The sequence below is a fragment of the Saccostrea cucullata genome, unplaced genomic scaffold (genome assembly GCF_032062105.1).
Source record: "Saccostrea cucullata isolate Sc308-1 unplaced genomic scaffold, CSIRO_AGI_Scuc_v1 ctg593, whole genome shotgun sequence".
Taxonomy (NCBI): Eukaryota; Metazoa; Mollusca; class Bivalvia; order Ostreida; family Ostreidae; genus Saccostrea; species Saccostrea cuccullata.
Window position 1 is genome coordinate 58,703 of NW_026927738.1, and position 22,275 is coordinate 80,977.

Genomic DNA, 22,275 nt, shown 5'->3' on the forward strand with positions numbered 1-22,275 from the left:
TGATATTGAAAATTACTAATCTGTAGTCTAGAGAACTCTGCAACTAGCAGCACTTTGTCAGCATGGCTTTTTCCCTTTATTTTTTGGTTTCCGTTTTCTCTTATGTTAATCAGATTTAGAGACTTTTCATTAAAATATTTTTGTTTAAAAAAAGGGAGATGAATTGCTAACTTGCAGAAATGGGTTTTTTTCCTCTGATAAGAATTTTAATTAATTTTGTTTCATGATTCTATTGAATTGTTGAAGAAGTTATCTAACTGTCTTTGTTCTATCTTAAGATAAATTTATTTGAAGTATTAAATAAATATAAAAACAAGAGGCCCATGGGCCACATCGCTCACCTGAGCACTAAGGGTAGGAAAAAGTACAAAATAGCTTTGTATTGTAAAGTTTAAATCCAAAAGTAGTCCCATGACCAGTCATGGATTTGCTATTTTTTAGAAAATGATTGTTAAAGAATTTTCCTATATATATCTTTAAAAACTTTGGCCGGCCATTTTGGCCCTGCCCTACCCCTGGGGGTCATGATTTGAAAAAAATTGAATCTACACTACTTGAGCATGCTTCCATATAAATATGATGAATTATGGATTTAACATTTTTGATAAGATTATTTTTAAAGAATTTTCCTATATATTTCTATGTTAAACTTTGGTCGGCCATTTTGGCCCCGCCCTACCCCCGGGGGTCAGGATTTGAACAAACTTGAATCTAAACTACCTGAGCATGCTTCCATATAAATATGATGAATTATGGCTTTGTCATTCTTGAGAAGAAGATTTTTAAAGAATTTTCCTATATATTTCTATATAAAAACTTGGTCGGCCATTTTGGCCCCGCCCTACCCCTGGGGGTCATGATTTGATCAAACTTGAATCTACACTACCTGAGCATGCTTCCATATAAATATGATGAATTATGGCTTTGTCATTCTTAAGAAGAAGATTTTTAAAGAATTTTCCTATATATTTTTATGTAAAACTTTGGTCGGCCATTTTGGCCCCGCCCTACCCCCGGGGGTCAGGATTTGAACAAACTTGAATCTAAACTACCTGAGCATGCTTCCATATAAATATGATGAATTATGGCTTTGTCATTCTTGAGAAGAAGATTTTTAAAGAATTTTCCTATATATTTCTATATAAAAACTTGGTCGGCCATTTTGGCCCCGCCCTACCCCTGGGGGTCATGATTTGATCAAACTTGAATCTACACTACCTGAGCATGCTTCCATATAAATATGATGAATTATGGCTTTGTCATTCTTAAGAAGAAGATTTTAAAGAATTTTCCTATATATTTTTATGTAAAACTTTGGTCGGCCATTTTGGCCCCGCCCTACCCCCGGGGGTCATGATTTGAACAAACTTGAATCTACACTACCTGAGCATGCTTCCATATAAATACGATGAATTATGGCTTTGACATTCTTGAGAAGAAGATTTTTAAAGAATTTTCCTATATATTTCTATGTTAAACTTTGGTCGGCCATTTTGGCCCCGCCCTACCCCCGGGGGTCATGATTTGAACAAACTTGAATCTACACTACCTGAGGATGTTTCCCCATAAGTTTCATCTTTCCTGGCACAGTGGTTCTTGAGAAGAAGATTTTTTAAATATGCCACCATATTTTCTTTAATTCCCAATTATCTCCCCTTGAATGAGGGCGTGGCCCTTCATTTGAACAAACCTGAATCCCCTTTACCCAAGGATACTTTGTGGCAAGTTTGGTTGAAATTGGCCTAGCGGTTCTTGAGAAGAAGTCGAAAATGTGAAAAGTTTACAGACAGACGGACAGACGGACAGACAGACAGACAGACGGACAGACAGACGGACGCCGGACAAAATGTGATCAGAAAAGCTCACTTGAGCTTTCAGCTCAGGTGAGCTAACAAGCTTAAAATTTTTCTGCGAATTTTTACGAACATACTCGTTTTCATTTTGAGCCTTAAAAAGTAAATTTTTTAGGCAACCACCAAAATCGAAATTCTAGTTTTAAAAGAAGTTAAATTTCCAACTTATATAAAAACAGAAATATTATAAACTTTCCATACCATGTTGTTTTTCTGATTTGATTTTATACTGTAAATCACAAAATTTTCGTGACACCTTATTTTTGCTATGTCATTATTTTATAAATGTTTTTATTTTTGTGAGGCGTTTGCATTCCGTAATTTTGCGAAAATAAAGTTTTCGCAAATAAAAAGTGATTTTCAGTATTAAATTTATTTATCTTGATGTTCAGTTAATGATATTTTTTTGCATTTTTTATATATATATATATATATATATATATATATATATATATATATATATATATATATATATATATATTTTAAATTTTTTGTATACATATGTGCATAAGATTTCATAATTTTATTAGGGGGTATCTGTAAAGGACGAATTTATAGAAAGAGATGTTTGTAGAATTGAAAAAATAATCTTTTTCATACATCCGTCTGAAGACGGGATGTACTAACTATGTGGCACTCCAGTCCGTCCGTCTTTTTTTTTTTTTCTCTGGTCGTCCTTGCCATACGTTAGCCTAACTAAAAAGCTAAATTCTATGAGTCCTGTGTTAACCTTGTTGTTAACTTTGTTCAGCTTAAATACATCTCAGGTAGAAGGTACATTGCACTAAGGGATAAACTTGTACATAAATTGGAAAAATCATTGAGATCTTTGTACTTAAGTTGATATTATCACTATGAAAAATTCATTTGTTTGAGATGAACAATATTTGACTAGTTAATCATGTAGTGTGGTGTGTACTTTAATAGAAATTGTTATAAAGAAAGCTTAGCCTATCTAGTGTGGAATCCTAAATATACTTTATAATAGTAAGGTGTTTCATTTTTAGAATTACCTTAAATACTTATCAAAAGTTGATAAAGGGCGAGTGGAGTTACTTTGAGTGATATACCGAATTACAGATATACAGCTGTACATCCTTTTTATATATCAGTACTTATTTATTTTGAAAATATAGTTGAGCTTATTTATTTCAAGATGCTTTTTCTAATGGTTCATAAATCGATCAACCTTGTGAAAATATATTTGGTCTTTTGGTTCTTGATTTAAGAAATTTTTAATTTCATTATTTCCCCTTTGCTTTGTAACGTATATGTAAACTATAAAGGGAATCTTTATCTTCATTATTTGAATATAAGTGGCACGTCTTTAATTGTGTAAGTTAGATTACGCTGCTTACTTTAAAATTGGTATTTATGTTTTGGTATTATATTAATTTTAAGTAGGCTGCAGGAATTCTGCTTTGTAAAATCAATATGCCAAAAAGAGAACAGTATAAAAACCAAAATTGCAGAGTGTGTTTGACTTCTGAAATATATATCCATTGTCTTTAAGTTTGATGGGTTAAGTTTTGAAATATGGATGATGCACGGACACTAAGAAAGATGACATTCCATTTATTATCGCTGGGTCCTTATTTGCTGTTGTAAAATATCTGATCATTGTGGACAAGGAATTTTTGATATATGAAATAAGTGTATTGTTTATTTGTTATAAACAAGAAACTGAGGAGGAATTAACTGTTGAAATAATATTTACAAGTTTGCTTGTGACTAATTATTTTTTAATTATGTAAGAAATATTTTGTTGGATTAAAAGAACAAAATATGTGGGATTACAAGATTTTTGACACGTTTATGTTAATTGTATAAGCACTAGGTTTCGCTACAAATGTTGTTACAATTGTAATTTCAATTTGTGGACATCACTTGGCATGAAAATGCTCATGATCTTTAGAAAAAATCACAGGTTTTGTTAGTTATGATGTTATTCATAATATAGAATATTAATCATCTTGACAGTTAAAAATTGGAAATTGTAGAAGATAATTTTTATAAGGAAGAATTCATAATTCATGTTACAGTTTGGTATTTTTATAAGGAAGAATTCATAATTCATGTCACAGTTTGGTATTTTTATAAGGAAGAATTCATAATTCATGTTACAGTTTGGTATGTTTTGAAAGGAATTAAAAAAAACTGTTTAATTTTTTATATTTTTTACCGGAAGAAAATTGTCAGGTACTTTACAAAAAATACTTTACTTAGTGCAATTATATTTATTTTAATGTATTACAAATCCTTTTTCGTAGGAATTAAGTAACAATTATTTATATTTCTTTTCAATATAGCTACTCTTTTGATGAAAAGAATAATTAAATTTTTTTTAAAAGTCTATATTGAGATTATAATTTGTATTGCGCTCTATCACTAGGCTCACTGTATAGGAGAGGCACAATGAGGCACAAGGATCCTTCAGAGGAGGTCTTTCTCTATTCTCTTACACTAACAGCCTGAACTCCTCAATACTAATAAGGAATGAGGCAGTTAAGGCAGAAAAAGGCATTCCCCATTTATATTTTTGTACACGATCCGTGAAAAACTGTTTTCTTTAAGTTTTTAGATAATGAATGTGTTAAGGAACAATTATTTTATGTGATTTAATGAGCTTTAGAGAATAAAAAATGTAATATTTTATTTGTTTTCAATTGAGAATTATGAAATGATGCCAAAAAATTCTTTGCTATATTAACACCTTATGTGCTTCTTGATCCCAAGCATGGTAATTTCAGTTTCTTTCATATAATGAGCTGTGGATTGCTGGATATGTTTTCCTGACCTTATGGGGTCCATGAATTACCAGTTGTTTATTTCACGTTGATGAATGAAAAATAAATATAATTGTCGTTTCGATTTCTAATCAATATTTTCTTTTTCAACACGTGAAGTAAGTATGACCAGATATTCATCAAATATATTTGTAAATGAAAGAATATCACTATTTCATTATTATTTTTTTAATGTATGTTTTGCATCGTGTTAATCATATTTTGTCGTTTTTATATGATGAGAAAACGTAATCAATTGTCATTTTCAAATTGTTTTAAATTTTGCGAGTTGACCTCGAATTAGTTTAGCTCAGGGGTTTGTTCATGTATTGATCATTTTATATCATACCAATTAACCTTCTCATTTTCAATAGTACAAAAAATTTTTTAGGAACTTAATGGTGAAACAAGCAAACGGCTTTGGGTGATTGGTCTCAAGAATAGCTATTTTTATTTAACAAAGACTATTTAAAAGCTCCTTTATGGAAGAATCATTTGAGATGAATTCATCGTTCCATTTCAATTTACATCTGTATTATTATTTTTACTGCTTTGGAGTATGTTGTGAATTTTTTTTTCTAGATGTAGGTTTAGCTTAGCATGGATGCTATTTGTTTCATATGAACTTTGTTTAATACAGGTTTTTGTGTGTGTTCACCCTTCTACGTGTGTTTATGTGCACATCATTTTCAGCCGTTTGTCACCTTGTTTTCGAAATCCTCATTAGTGCGTTGTTCTTGTTCAATTAACAGTCATCGGCCTTTGTTATTTCTTAGGTAGTTTCTAGGTTTAAAGATTTCGACATATTTTTGTTCGTTTTAAAATTTCATATTTTCATTGCAAATTGTCTTAGAAATATTTGTTTCAGATAGATTTGAGATGGCTGTGGGGATTAACATTTTGCTTTTTCATATATCGCATTTACTCAGATTCAGTTTATGATATACTGATTGGAAAGTGGAATCAGAAGAGGACTTAGTTGGAAATCATAAGATAAATGTATTTAAAGTTTTAAGTCCGACTACGATTTAAAAAAAAAAGTATTCAATGCATTTCTCAGAAGAATTCAAAGAAAGTCACTGAATGCTTAGTTTGTGCAATCTTTATGGTCAAACCGTACATGGAGCTGGTAATTGCAGTGCACGCCTCTGAAAATTCATATTTTTACCAAGCTTCTTATTTATTTCTCTTCTCCTTTCCTCAAGCTATCTCTATTGTATGTACTTCCAAAAAGCATGGCATCAATTTGTTAGTGTTTTTTTTACCTATATTATGCAAATAAAAATAGTTAAAGTTAAATTAGTGGAGAGTTATATTTAATTGATTGCACATTAAATGATATTTATGATTTATGTTAAAATAAAAGTAAAAATTGATTTATTCATGTAATTTAACATAAATATGCAACTTACCAAGGATGCAGGTAAGGAATCAATATTTTTATTTGCTAATAATACCATATGGCCATATTTAAAATTATAATTTAATAGAATAATCAGGTAAATTTCAAATATTTTACTTCCAGAATTGTTATTGTCAAGAAAATTGGGATCGTCACTAGGTAAGATGCATTGATCTTTACTTCATTAATAAGGGTTTATTTAACAAAACATACACGTATATTTACATTTGCAAATGTTTTCCTTTACATAACACTACTGAAGGCAAGCGTTTTTATAACTGTGTAAATACAGGTTTGGGGTCAAGAGGTCATAGATGTGCGTTTGGATAAACGTTCCATGTAATTTCTCTGTGACGTCATAAAGGGTCGACGCGCGTTTGGTGGATTACATACATGCCGTTGGGTTTGAAAAATTAACGCATTTCACACGTTAAAAGTAACAATCAGGCAAATACAAAGTATAAATAAGTCACAAATGTAAATATAAGTAATAAGGTATCATTTTTTGAGTTTTATTGAGATGTAAAACGGGTTGACACATGATCAAATCTTCCATAAAGCCCTTCGGGCTTTATGGGATTTGATCACGTGACCAACCCGTTTTACATCTCAATAAAACTCAAAAAATGATACCTTATTTCTTAAATAAACATCATAATTTTTTAATTAAAAAAAATCGGTCTAATGTTAATAAATGTTGAAATGATCTATCAAGAAGATCAGGATTTAAAACTGAGATAATTCCTATAGTTTTACACGATCAAGTTTCCAAAGATTTTTTATGAAAATTTTTAAGTGTTTCAAGTAATGTTTTATTGGTTTGAAAAATGTTAAGTGTTTCCAATAATGTTTGATGGGTTTGGGTCGAATGCTTTATTAATTACATGTAGAGGTAAGTCCAGCAAAGTTAGTTTAGATATTCTGGTATATTTCTTTATGTTGTAGGCCAACTAAATACATTGTACTTTCTTAAACTTTATATTTGTCATTTAATAACATGTTTCTTACAAAGAGATTAATATTTTTCTTTAACTGCCTTTAGGCTCTGTTCGATCTTTGGACGATTCTTTTACAAGGAGTGCTTCTTTTAGAAGAAGCAAACAGGTGAAAGCTATAAGTAGTCTCATCCAGGGTTCATCTTCTGGGGTCAAGGCCATGTTTAGAACCACGTGGGCAGGATCAGCTGATGATCTAATTCGTAACCGCCACTCTCGTTCTCGAAGTCCAAACTCTACCCCAACAGGTAGTGGAAAATCCTCCCCAAGTCCCCAGCGAAGGGAAACGGTAAATATGGCCAGAAACCTAATGATATAACAATCTAATTCAGACTTCTTAGATCCGCGCTGTATGCAGAGTGTATATGGCGCGGATCTAAGAAGTCTTATTTTAATTAGATATATTTACATTTGCAAATGTTTTCCTTTACATAACACTACTGAAGGCAAGCGTTTTTATAACTGTGTAAATACAGGTTTGGGGTCAAGAGGTCATAGATGTGCGTTTGGATAAACGTTCCACGTAATTTCTCTGTGACGTCATAAAGGGTCGACGCGCGTTTAGTAGATTACGTACATGCCGTTGGGTTTGAAAAATTAACGCATTTCACACGTTAAAAGTAACAATCAGGCAAATATAAAGTATGAATAAGTCACAAATGTAAATATAAGTAATAAGGTATCATTTTTTGAGTTTTATTGAGATGTAAAACGGGTTGACACATGATCAAATCTTCCATAAAGCCCTTCGGGCTTTATGGGATTTGATCACGTGACCTACCCGTTTTACATCTCAATAAAACTCAAAAAATGATACCTTATTTCTTAATTAATGATGAAACATATGGATATAAGGAACTATTTTCAAGATCAAAAGTCCGTAAAACAATGCAAGATAGGAACAAAGCAAACAGGGACCCCCAAAACATAATGATTTTTTTTTTTTGGAGTATGAAGTCTTTTTTTGAAATATTTTTTTTTCTTTTAACAGTTTGCAAGTCGGTCAGTGGACAGGGAATTAATGCCTCCCCCATCTGCACCTGTAAGGAAGAGGCGTGAAGCTCAATCAGGCAGTGATGGAAATCTCGCTACTGAAGATATGACTAGGTACCTGTTGAATACAAATAGCAAAATGAAGAAAATCTAATAAAAATGGTGCATTTGCCCCTATACAATTAAAATTGTTTAGAAGAGTTTTATTTGATATTGTCAAGTTTATCATTTAAAAAATTATGGTTTTAAAAATAGGAATGTTCGTCTAGGAGAAATCGAAGAAACAGTTGCATTTAAATAATATATGGGCATTTTAATGTTTTTTTTAAAAAAAACTTAATACATAGGCAATTTATTTTAAATGTATGATTTGCTTAATTATTTTAAAAAGTTGAAGAATGGAACATGACTTGTTTTAATACGAATTCTACATGTAAAAATGTTATTGTTTCGTGTTTCAGAACTATATCAGAACCGACTCTTAACAGTGGAAGATTACCAAAGACTTATATATGAAAACAATCTGACATCTGTTTTATCGTATAAGTATCATTTATAAGCAATATGGCATTACATATATTTTGCTTTCAACATGTTCAATACGGTTTGCAAGTTTACACGAGCATGATGACATTTTTGTTACAAAATAATTTTGATCCATATTCTGTGCAATATTGATGAAATTTTGTTAGTAAATTCGTGGATGATATAATATTTCATTATGATTAGAAACATGTGTGAATGTCTATTTTTGATATGTACATGAAATCGTTGTAAACATGTATCTATATATAAACAGTATATACAAATTCAAACATCAGCCTAGACACAGGCATTCAAAGCAAAATATTTTCATTATTTATATATTTGTCATTGTTACTTGTTAGTTTGTTTTTTACTGATTGTTGACAATAAAAATAACTATGAATAACATGATTATTATTTTATTATATAGCTGCAGAACTCTACATGTAGCTCTCCAGTTGAGAAAAATCAGACAGGTAAACCAGAGAACTACAGTATTGTAAAATCCTTAATATGATTTATGCCACCATCTTTTTTTAGGCTAACTTCGGGTGTTTATTCTTGAATTTTATGCTTTTCTTCACTGATGTCGTCCCGAAATAACTCGCTCGAGTTTCGCTTATCCCATGTCCTATTTACATAAACATTGTCAGCTTTATAGACAATATTCATGTTACTTAAACCTGGAGATCTTGATTTTTGAAATTTGTTATTTACATAACTCGTCAAGTTTATGCACTTTGATAGACTTTTTTTCGCATGACCCCCAACATGGCAATGGAATGCGGGTTTTTTAATCCGTTTAAATGAACGTAAATAAAAAGCAAATATTTAGTAATGAGAAATGCATTGATCCCGAAATTAAAACCATCGTTAAATAAACTTATAAATGATTTCTAAAGCTCAATTTATGTACATGAAATTCAAGTTTACATTTTTAAAATCACATCTGTAATCATTTCAAAACTTAAGCTCTCCAGAAAGTAGTCAAATATAAATACACCTACAAAAGGTTATTAACTTTTGAGATGTTACATGTATGTTCATTATAATTACTACAGTTAGTTCCAAAGGATAATGTAGTAAAATATAAACACCTCTTTAAAGTTATTATAATTTAACTTTTGAGGTGCATCAAATACCACAGGTAGTTCCATTCCAAAGAGATGGATACGATGAAGTTTGCAATTCAAAATCTATTTTTGAAATGCTTTACTTTACAAAAAAGTATGAGCAAGCAAAATATTTTTGCTGAAGAAGATTTTTGAACATCTTGTTTATGACATTTTAACGCACACTGTTGTTCAAAGAATTGATTTATGGAATACGTGAACTAACATGGCATTGTAGGTACGTTATGAAAGTTGAAAACTTTATTGATACAGGATAAAGTCTTATTTCGTTTTCATTTGAAAAATTTGTACAAATGATCGTTAGTTGATAAAAGTCTTATCTTGCAAATAGTACATTGTGATTTAGATCTTACGAGGGCCAAGAAGTACAAGTATAGGACTTGAAAGTTTATTGGACTCCGTATTGAAACGTATGAAATTAAAGGCCAGTGAAATTCAATAATATAAAAACACATCAAACTGAAAACTAAAACATACCAAACTGACAATCAATAATTGGAAGGCGGGGTGGGATTCAGATTTTTATTTCTTTTATTAAATTAATTAAAAGGAGATGACAATGAGAAAGAAATATATTCTTAAAATGAATCAAAATTTTAACGAAAAATATAGGTAGGATTGCCTTTTTCTACAAAATGACCGCCCCCAGTTGTTAGTGTAAGAGAATAGAGAAAAAAATTAAAACTTTCTCTGAAGGATCCTTGTGCCTCATTGTGCCACTCCTATACAGCAATCCTATATAGTGTGGAATGTCTTTTTCTGCCTTTGCTGCCTCATTCCGTATTAGTATTGAGGAGGTCAGGCTGATGGTGTAAGAGAATAGAGCAAGACCTCTGAATGATCTTTGTGCCTAATTGTGCCTCTCCTATACAGCAAGCCTAGTGATAGAGCACAATGCAAATTATAATTTCAGTAGCATGGTTGATATGTTTGGCACGCCAAATTCACAAAAATGAGATAAACCTAGTTTCACATTTGATAAACTAGGTTTATCGACTGTAAACTATAGTTTACAAACCGTAAACTATAGTTAACGATTCGTTAAGTATAGTTAACGATTCGTTAAGTATAGTTTTCATCTGTAAAACTATATTTAACGGTTGTTAACTATAGTTTACGAATGATAATCTAAGTTTATCTGTTAACAATAGATTTTGTTGATAAACATAGATTCACGTTTGTAAACTATAGTTTACAATCGTAAACTATAGTTAAGAGTTGTTAATCATAGATTCACAATTCATGAAACTATATTTATCAGATCGTTAACTATAGTTAACGGTTTGTAAACTATAGTTTACAAATCGTGAAACTGTATTTATCAGATAATCTGTTCTGCAATCGCAAATGATTGTTTTCAGTGTTAAGTATATTTTACGGTTGTGAAACATAGATTATCGCGTTAACTATGGTTTACGGATGTAAAATATAGATTAACATTGTTAACTATAGTTTACAGTCCGTAAACTATAGTTTACAACTGATATACCTAGTTTATCGACTGTAAAACTATGTTTAGCTCATTTTTGTGAATTTGGTGTGCCATAGATATGCACATTAAAAATTGATGTTTACCATCAAAGGGGTGGCCATATGAAATGAAATACAGTACCCGCATCGTTATTCTTTACAGGATACACGATACGATAGGATACACGCACGATACGATAGGATACACGCACGATAGGACAGGATACACGCACGATAGGATAAACGCAAAACACGATAAACGCAAAACACGATACACGCAAAACACGATAAACGCAAAACACGATAGACCTGATAAACGATCTTCACGATAGGATAAACGCAAAACCTGATAAGATTGTTTCAAAATGCGGAACGTTTTTTGACAAGACGAAAAGATTATTTTGTTTAGTTTCCGCAATATTTTAATCTAAATACTTGCAAAGCTTCAAATCTAAACTATAAAGTGAATTTAATTATTATAAAAAGAACTTGAGATCTCTGTGGTAATTTTACAAAAGTTGTTTATTTATATAAACAAAAATTGACAGTGATTAAAGGGATTATTATGAAATGGAGACTGTATTTTTTTTTTTTTATTTCTTCTCAAGGGTGTGAATTTTGAAAATCTATAAATAGATTTATTATTTATGAAAAAATATACATATTAATTTTCTATCTAATGAATTTATCTACCAGTACCAAGTTATTTCAGGGAAGGAATTTACGCAATAAATTAAATATTTGTATTTAATGTTTAAAGCTTACAATCTGCGATGTATCCAAAATCGCAATAAAATATTAAAATATCTTAGAAAAAAAAATACAAGTAGAAGACCGGCCGAAAGAAAGGTTCCAAGAAATCGGCTTTAACAAAATAGATTTAACATAATAGATCTATCAAGAATTAAACAGTTCAAGAAAATTAATTCCCTGAATAGAAATCTAAATAATTGTTTAAATAATGGCGCTCTGCATTAATACATGTAAACTGTGTCATGAGAATATGAATCTGCTACAACTGCATATGTACATGTACGTTTACACTAAGCTAGGGCTTATGTTTATTTAAACATTTATATATCGGATACTTAAAACCTCGTATTTATTAATGAATATTGAATGGTTAAATACTTTTTTCTTTACAACACAAAACAGAAAAATTAATTAACAAATATTCAAAGAGTGAAATGCAACTTTTCCGACTAAATAATTATAAATCATTGCTATTAAACTCTGTATGTACTGTTTCTAATAATAACAAAAAATAGGTTTAATTCGGCAAATGAATTATTAAACCTTAAAAATCGTTTTAGACTGACCCGGTAATCTCATTTGAGGCATATTTGAAGGGCGGGACTTTGAAAGTCCGTAACCAATTTAAAATGAGATAAACAAGATCTAACCAAATAGCCAAATATAATATTAAATTCTTAAATAAAGTAATATACGTAAGGAATTAATCGATTAATACTATTAATTGATTTGGTGTAATTATTATAGTCTTGCATGGTAACGGCGGAATCAGACGACTTCTTTTGTTTTATTTTTATAGTAAGATACCGTAAAAAAAAATAATGCGAGCTAATTTTCATAGTTTACAATGTTAGAACTATTTCATCCGTTTCTACGATCAATGAAATTGTTTCCTAGAATTAATTTTGTCCGTATTACGTAGAAAACCCGATGATCCGAAAGTGCATGTACCATAAGTGCAGTATTTCTTTTTAAAGTTTTATTAAAAGACTAATTTACATAAACATGATGGAAACATTGTACGAAATGAAAGAAATCTGCGGATTGAGTTTAGGGAGTTCATTTCATTAAATTGATTTATTTGAATTTTTATTTAACATTCAAGCGATGAGATGATTTTTTTAATCCATTAATTGTACAATTATTTAATATATTTTGAATTAAATCTTTGATAAGTTTTTTCAAACAAGTTAGGAACAAAATCCCGAAAATAAGTAGATGCGTTTCATTAGAACCAATAATATTCGAGGTTACTAATTGACCCCAGGTGAGAAATCAGTACAGGTATGTTGACGGTGGTCACACACACGGGCCGAGGTGTCAGTTAGGGGAGAAGGGGGAGAGGGTGGTTGACCGCACAGGAAGGTGAGCTAATTAGAGAGCTACACATACGTGTCAGTTTTCTGGTAAGGAAAGGTCTTCGATTTATTTTGATTTTTGACATCCCGATGGATTATATTTTCAGTTTATTTCCACGTCGAAAAGGTAAGCTTTAAAAAAACATCATGTTTTTCCCTGTATATATTATTTTTAGATTATCTAACGCCAGATAAAATTAAAGAAAAACTTCTATTTTATAGTAACAACCAAGGTGTAATAAATATGGTAGAATATTTTCATGCATTACATTTTTTAATTTTGATTTTTTTAAAATTTAGACATTCATCAAGGAATTTATAAGTAGCTAACTAAAAAGTGATAAAAAAAAATTAAAAAATTGAACGCATACTGCCAACATCGATGTTAAAATCATCTTGATCAATGTCTTATGCTTTATTATTTTTGTAACATAAAGACTTTAAATAATTATGCACACATGCAGATCAGAAGCGTAAACATATAACTAATATAATCAGACGATAAACAAGGAAAAAAAGAATATATATTTTTAAAAAAAGATACATATCAGTCCCCTGCTTATTATTTATTTATTTGCTTTTTGAGTATGCATACACCCAGGGACCTATATACACCGTAGCTTACAAAAATTCTTTCTCAAGTTACTCTGATTTATTTAAGAAAATCATATTGATAATATTTAATTTTGACAAAATAAATCATACAATTCGATAAAAAAAAAAATTAAAAAAAAAAAAAAAGGCGACCGATTATAATTTCATTCATTTCCGAAAATAGAGTTACTGTTTAACATTTGATAAACACTCTCTGCTTGACTATGAAATAATTATTTTATTTATTTATTTTATTATTGATTAATTAATCAATTAATTTATTCAAGAACTACGTTATTTATTTATTCATTCTTTTTCTTCTACGCTTAATATTTCTTTTAATGATGAAAAACAAAGGGATAAAACTTTCATTTCTCTTTTTCGGTTGAAGTAATCTTATTTTAGTTAACAAAACGAAAAAGAAACTCGGAATAGCTCAGTAGTTTCTTTCTAAAGTAAAGATAAAAAGCGAGGGTTTCCGAATATACATGATAAACGCAAAACACGATACACGATAGAACCTGATAAACGATCTACACGATAAACGCAAAACACGATAAACGGAAAAGACGATAGAAAACGCAAAACCTGATAAACGGAAAACACGATACGATAGGATACATGCACGATACGATAGGATACACGCACGATAGGACACGATAGAATTGTAAAGAATAACGATGCGGGTACTGTACTAGAGGTACTTTGTGCATTGAGCTCACTAAATGATACCGCAAGCCTCATGTATGATTATGATAGCAACATCCATGTTTTGTCTGGGAGTCCCGAAATAATTGACTGATCATAAAGTAGAATAAGAGGTGCACAATAGCATTGCATATTAAGAATCTGCGAAAGTACATGTATCATCATCTTCGCTGGCCAAGTGTCCAAATTTAATTTAAATTTCATTTAGTGGCAGAGGAGGAGTTGCGATACCCTTTAATGGATACCCTTTAATATAGCAGATGGATGCCCTTTAATATTGTAGAAGAATGACGGTGTCCATGTTTTGCTATGATAAACACAAAGTACCGTATAAAAGGAAATTTCAGCGAGACGCAAATTTAGCGATTCGACCTTAAAAATTAGCATTTATTTTCAGCAAGATGTAATTTTAGCGATTTCAAATTGTTCACTAAATAAGCAATTGCAAATGAAATGCAATTAATTTTAGCGATATTCAATTTTACCGATCTCAGCACCCTCGCTAATAATGCCAAAATTAAATCCTCGCTAAAAATTCTAATCATACGGTATGTTTCAGATCAAAAAAAAAAAAAATAGAGGTCGATTTCTATTTTTCTATACAGGGAGTAAAAGAATCTGCATCAACAGCATTAGAGTATGAGGAAAGAGAGAATTTATCCTTATTCTGAGCTTTATGTAAGATGCTGTATTTCTTAAATACAAATAACCTTCTTCCAAAGGCAATCGCGGAGATTGGCATCAGCTCTGAACTACTTGTAATATATAAGCTCTATTTTCAATTAGTCTTATTTTCTGTTATGTCTAGAAATTAATTGAGAAGAATAGAAATATATGTCAGGAAACGATAAGGCAAAGTTTTCTGCATACAAACTGAATTGCATTACATCTTATTCAATTGACGGTAAAGACTAAATAAAGTTCTGAGTGGATATTTTTCATACATGTCAATAAACAAAGTCATAAACCTTAACAAAAGATGAATTTCATGATTAATAAGTCTTAATTTACAACCGGAAAAATGACTTGTCTGTTTATATTCTTTTCAGAAACTGAAGTTCTATTTTTGCAATCGTAATTATTGCAGTTTCCTGTTTAAGAACTAAAAAATTCAATGCCCTTTTATAAAAGAAAACCACATCTAAGCATCTATAAAGCTCTCTTAATTCAGATCTGGTCAATAGAAGAATGCTTCTTAAATAATAATAATAATAATTATTATTATTATTATATAATAATTAAGTCATGTAAGCACTACATGTAGTTGTTTTTTTTTTAATTCTTTAAAGAAAAAATCAGACATTTTATTTTTCAAATTACAACTTGATTGTTATAGTTTGATTCTATACTGAAAGGAAAAAGAAACACAGGGTAAACTTTCGAGGTGAATTAAATTTCTCTTCTTTTTAATTTTTTTCAGTATTGCTATCTAAATTTTAAAATCATCTTTATAGAAAATGTAACCGAAATCCCATCTGATTTTGACTTATAATTCATTAGTTATTGAAACTCATATGATGATACCACCCAAAAGTGAAAATCGAAAACTCACAATGTCCTCAATGTCTCCCCCGCGCATCTGTCACAGCCTTGATTCTCCTTTGCATGGAATTCATCAGAGTGTTTATTTTTCAAGACCTGGCTATACTAGGCATGGGTAAATGGCCCAAAATCCCAAATTGCGCAATTGGTTTCTTTTAGTTTTTGAATGAATGTAATGATTATGATAGTCGACACGAACTGTATTAATAGCGTTTTTTTAAAGAATTGTTGAGTTATGCAACATTTTACATTTCGTGGTGGACATGAATTCGTGGGTCTTTTCATACCTCGAAAACAACGAAATTTAACCCCCCTAGAAAATTTGTGATTTCACAGTATGTTTATATTAGTTATATAATTCTCTTTATTAGAAACAAATACCACGAAGGCAGCACATCTGCTTCTGATTTCCTCTATAACATACGCCTTATTGGTTTTCATAGCGTAGAGAATACTACTCGGGAGGTCATTTTTATTCGCTATTTGATAGGTGCAAATCTTCTCCGGAAAAGCATGCTTAAAGTAGCAATTTCCTTTAATAATCATAGATAGAAATGATTATAAGATTGACCATATTACTGTTCAACGGACAAATCAAATTATCATATTATAATACATGCAGGGGGACTTCCTTTGTTTTGCTCCCACTGTAAACTCTCATTGTATTTAATGATTTCCAGCCGATAAAGATTTTTTTTTTCATTTCTGGAAGTATTTTACTTGCATTATATTCATGAATTTAAATTTTCTAATTAAATGAAGAAATAAGAAAAAGTGAGAGTTTTGGGTTGTTTCTGTCAACAGTTCACATGTATGAATTTATCGACATTTCTTTATCTTAAAAACCCCCAAAACTTAATTCATTTTGAAATAATCATAAAAGCACATTAGTTTGTAAAAATCCAGTTAAAATGTGTTACATCTGAATAGAATAATCAACGGCTCCCATATAGGTCTACATTTCTGGAGCATAAGAATTTCAATTGAAACACCCCCATGTTGAGAATTGATAGATGGCCAGGTTCCTGTAACACAAAAAGAACAATGCTCATAATTTATGTCAAACATGCTGTATTTAGTTATACATAAAATAAGTATCCATTAGATTTGCATTTTTGATAACCTTCTCATGCAATTACTGTAAACGTACTTTTTTCAACGGGTCCGCGGAATCGCTACATGTGTATTTCTGTTTAATCCGCAGGTAAAAAATTACGCAGATTTCTTAGACTCTCACTATTAGCCTTTCATGCATTTTAAGTACGATGAGACAAATTTCCGCGGAAAATTTGTGATCGCGTACATAGTGTAAATTAAGACCACGTGGAAAAAGTACTTCAACAGTATTATTAATTAATTTAACTTCAAAAATAGACCTGATGCTGGACTAAGCAAAAAAAGAAAACAAAACTATAAAGAAAGAAAAAGAGAAGGGTTATGGATACGATTCATTTCATACCTGCTGGAATTGCATGTCGTCCTTGTCCTGAGATATCATAAAGAGGGAACATGTCACCACCTATATTTTCGCCAATGCAGACAGAAAACTTGTTATGACTCTCCTTCTTAAACTTCACTATTATGTATTCCTTTGGGTAGTTCCAGTCTATAGTGCCATTTTTACACCCATCCGAAGCTTGGTATTCACGATGTTCTCCATCAGGTATAAATCTTCAAACAAAATTAGACACAGTTTTCAAAACAACAATCTTGTTGATGAGTCCGGTTTATACAATACACATGTAAAATTTAAGATCGAACATTACAATGTTCGACATGCCCTAAGCTACTAGTATACTAGTGTCTTTCTGACATATTTTCTATTTATCAAAAAAAATATGCATTATGAATACTTGTAAGTATTATGGTTTATTTTCTATTTACCCCTTATTGTTTTTTATAATTCATCAACAGGAATCTTACAATAACTTTTCTATCACTACACCGACTCTAAATTTTTTTTAAGATTTCATAAGCCTCTTTGTGAGAGAGCAGGTTCAAAGTTATAATCTCAAAGCGCAAGACACAGTTTTCAAAACAACAATCTTGTTGATGAGTCCGGTTTATACAATACACATGTAAAATTTAAGATCGAACATTACAATGTTCGACATGCCCTAAGCTACTAGTATACTAGTGTCTTTCTGACATATTTTCTATTTATCAATAAAAATATGCATTATGAATACTTGTAAGTATTATGGTTTATTTTCTATTTACCCCTTATTGTTTTTTATAATTCATCAACAGGAATCTTACAATAACTTTTCTATCACTACACCGACTCTAAATTTTTTTTAAGATTTCATAAGCCTCTTTGTGAGAGAGCAGGTTCAAAGTTATAATCTCAAAGCGCAAGATTTTAAATAAATAATCATCTTGTATTGTTAATATCTAAAGTTACAGAGATAAGTATCCTTACTGTCCACATATTCCACATAGCAGTGGAAGAAATCTATTCGAATACACCTCAGAAAAGTGGCCTGTACGGGATTTAATCATTTATCAAAAAGATTCAAACTGCATACCCTTGTGGAAGAATTGTACATCTATGTCCAAACAGGAAGGAAAGGACATTGAGAAGTGTAAATACGATTATTCCAAACACGATTGAGTTCATCTTGACCAAATTCTCTGTTAACATTCCTGAATTTTTTATCATATACCTTATCATATTTACATGTATCTACAAATAGTAGTCGTCGTTCGCGTGGCGATGTGGTAAATGCGTCTGTTGTAGATTTGGTTTGTAATGAGTCGATCCTTACGTCAAAGGTTCGATACCAACTTTAAATTTGGGACGTGGAGACCGGTCCTTCGGGTGAGAACGTATTAACCGAGGTTCTGTGTAGCATAAGGTGCAGCTGCTGGAACGAAAAAGATTCCTAACAACTCCGATGGAAATGAGTAAAGGTTAAAACTTTGAAGCTCTCCATCGGCATCTCATTTTTCTCATACATTGTTAGGCCCCCAAAAACAAATTTTCTGGTGCGACTGTCTAGCTGTCTGTTTGTCCGCAAAAACCTTAACCTTGTCCATAACTTTTAGTGGGTGGGGCTATGGCATTAATATTTCAAAGACGTATTCCTTGTGAGCAGACCTTTCTTAGGGCACCACCAAATTTGACTTCTTGACTTTGACCATGGAACTTGACAAACTTTTACAAAAAATACCACACTTCAACCTTGACAGTAACTTTTTAACAGTTGGAGCTAGGACTTTCATACTTCACGTGTGTGTTATTTTGATAAGACTTTTTTGTGGGTATAAATATTATTGACTTTTTATCTTTGCCTTAGGGTTTGATCCACTTTTAATATGAGCCCATACCTCGATCAAAAACAAAACATGGATTATAATCTTTTGAAACAGTTCTTTCATTATGCATTACTTTATTTTGGATCAAAGGTTTGGGCTTATGCAAAATAAATTAAAGCAGTATAAATTACCAATTTTTGAAGAAATTAAGGATCGGGGATATAGATGTAATTCATGACTCCATAATACACAGGCTACCAAGGAAATTTCGATATATTTCATAGATATGCAGTCACCAAGCTTGACTCAGAGCATGCTTGAGTAAAAAGATAAAAGTAAGAATCAATGAAATTTTATGGCATTTTATAAGAATCTTCTTGTGAAAACCACGCAGCCAAAAATATAAATTTAATAAAAAATATTGCTGCATAGTGTAGATTCAAACTTATTCAAATCGCAACCGATGTTTGGGCGGGGCTATAATCGGGACCACGGTTGAACAAAACGAAAAAGAAAACGTTACAGATCTTCTGATTTTCTTTTACAGAATAGCAAAGCAATGTTTATTCAATTTTATATGAAATTGTATACTTAGGTGGTATAGATTAAACTTTGTTTTTAAAATCATGACCCCAAGGCTGGCTCTACAGCTGGCGATCAAAGTTTAACATTGTAAAATAGGAAAGATCTTTTGAAAATCTTCTCAAGAACAGCAACGACGTGATTGATCATATTTATAAGAAAGCATTATCAGGTAGTGTGAAAACCGCAAGGCCTTATTGACTAAGGTGAGCATATTAACCCATGGGTCTCTTGTATTGACTTTGGATGCCTTATGTTTCTTTATAAAAATCATTGTGAGAAGTTAATATGCATTTTCATAATTTCTAAAACTAGATAGCATTTTTTAAAATAAATAGAATATACCAGTGTAATAAATATATACAAGACATAGCTTACACTTACTTTTTCTTTAAGCTACATGACACTTGCTTTGCATGGGGTCTTTTTACCTTAGTGTCGCGAAGATCAATTACATAAGTTTAATAATCTCAAGTTTTCCCCTTCTTTTCTACGTAGGAAAACATAACAAAATCAAGGGATAGTTAATGTTGTGTTTTTTCTTAAAAACAGATTTCATTTTTGTAGATGTATATTAATTTTAAATTTCTAATAGATTGAAAAAGTATTATAGTTGGTTTTAAACGTCATTATGATAATTGTAATCTATTTTTCATTCAACTTTCTTTCGAAACTTCATCACTCCTTGAAGGTGCAAAGAATTAATATACATTTCCTTAAAAAAAATCAATACGTGTTATAACAAATTACTGTTCAAGAAAACCATGATGTCTGCAGATTTTTTATAAAGCAAATAATTTAGGTTTGAATAGAATATTTTATAGCTCCCAAATAAGGTAGCATTTCTGGAGCATGAATATCAATAGAGGCATTCCCACTCTGAGAGGTTATGCATGGCCATGTACCTTTAAAACAAAAGAGATGAGTTCATCATTGGTGATATCTTTTGTAAAAAAAAAAAAAAAAAAGAAAGAAAGAAAAGAATAGAAGTGTTTTCTTTTTTCCTTGCAAATTTCTTCATAGGAATATTCAAATCAAATTCTATACATACCCTTTGGAATGCTTAGTCGTGTTTCTCCTGTGATATCATAAAAACTGTTGTCTCCAATGCTCTCACTTAGACAAACGGAGAAGTTACCTGGGCTTGCTATTCTGAAATTGACAATGATGTACTCCTTTGGATATTTCCAGTATATGGTGCTCTTTGTAAAGTTGTCGGGAACTTGGTATTCACGATGTTCCCCATCAGGAATAAATATTGAAAACATTATAGATAGGAAGTATTATCAATAATTTTCTGATAAAAACTATAGTACCTTTGAATTTCGTGTTTTCTCTCTATTTCCTTGCATAGTTAGGTAACAGTTTAAGTACACTCACACAGAGTTGACTGGATTTAACTTATGTTTCATTTTTTTGTCTTCGATTTCTAATCTGCTCTTCTCGGATGACAGAATTTTTACAAGATTTTCGTTTGGAAATGGGTCATTATGGAGACTCTGATGATACCCTTATTCCAAGCAACACGTAGGTTACTTAATCTTAATTTTCTTATTATACCCCCCTTGAAAAGCTGGAGGGTATACAGTAATCAGGGTGTCCGTCCGTCCGTCTGTTACGCTTAGGGACACCCATCTCTTATGCGCAACTCTTCTCAAACCACTTAATGAAATTTGATGAGACTTTCAAAGTATCTTTATTACATACTGCCATTATGCACCTCCTATTTTACTTTTTGATCCGACAAATATTTTGGATTTCCCTTAGCAAAACATGGACACTGCCATTAATTCATATCGTAGGCGGGGGTATCATTTAGTGAGCTCATTGCTCACAGTACCTCTAGTTTAAAAGAGATTTGATCTTGAACTCTCTCTTTAATATAAACCCCACTATGATAAAATGTATTAGAAGCTGTCTGTACACCTCCTCCTGCCTTCCACAAACATAATTTTCAAAATATACGATACCTGTCCTATTGAAATATTTCTAGAAATCTTATGCTTGTAAAATTGCTTAGAATTTTTTAGTAAGATACTTATAAAAGTATCCATACTGAAAGCTTATTTACAGAATAAATATATATTCAGAAGTACAAAATACAACAGACATACATTTGCATGTTACAGTAGTTTAATGTCAATTGACAATTGTCGGCATAGAGAAACATGACATAAAAACAATCATACCCCTTCGGATAGATTTCATTTTGTTTAGAGAAAATAACTGGAAAGTTTATTAGTTGCCACTTCTAACCATCATCTTGTGAAAAACCGACTTTGATAAAATCAGTTAACTGACAGTCATATCATTAAAACATTCG

General features: G+C 31.0%; 1 protein-coding gene and 1 pseudogene across 4 annotated transcripts in view; one reads left to right on the forward strand and one right to left on the reverse strand.

Annotated features, from left to right (window-relative positions):
* Positions 1–8,962, forward strand: part of LOC134275415 (ankyrin repeat domain-containing protein SOWAHC-like) — a 29,344-nt gene extending 20,382 nt beyond the window's left edge. For all 4 annotated transcript variants that reach the window (XM_062757696.1, XM_062757695.1, XM_062757697.1 and 1 more), the window contains 4 exons: positions 6,165–6,200; positions 7,084–7,325; positions 8,028–8,143; positions 8,491–8,962. In XM_062757696.1, the coding sequence (XP_062613680.1) occupies positions 6,165–6,200; positions 7,084–7,325; positions 8,028–8,143; positions 8,491–8,545 (449 nt within the window). In that variant the 3' untranslated portion in view covers positions 8,546–8,962. The remainder of the gene's footprint in view (positions 1–6,164; positions 6,201–7,083; positions 7,326–8,027; positions 8,144–8,490) is intronic.
* An 8,066-nt stretch (positions 8,963–17,028) lies between these two features.
* LOC134275413 (uncharacterized) lies at positions 17,029–18,732 on the reverse strand (annotated as a pseudogene).
* Between the last annotated feature and the right edge of the window lie 3,543 nt (positions 18,733–22,275).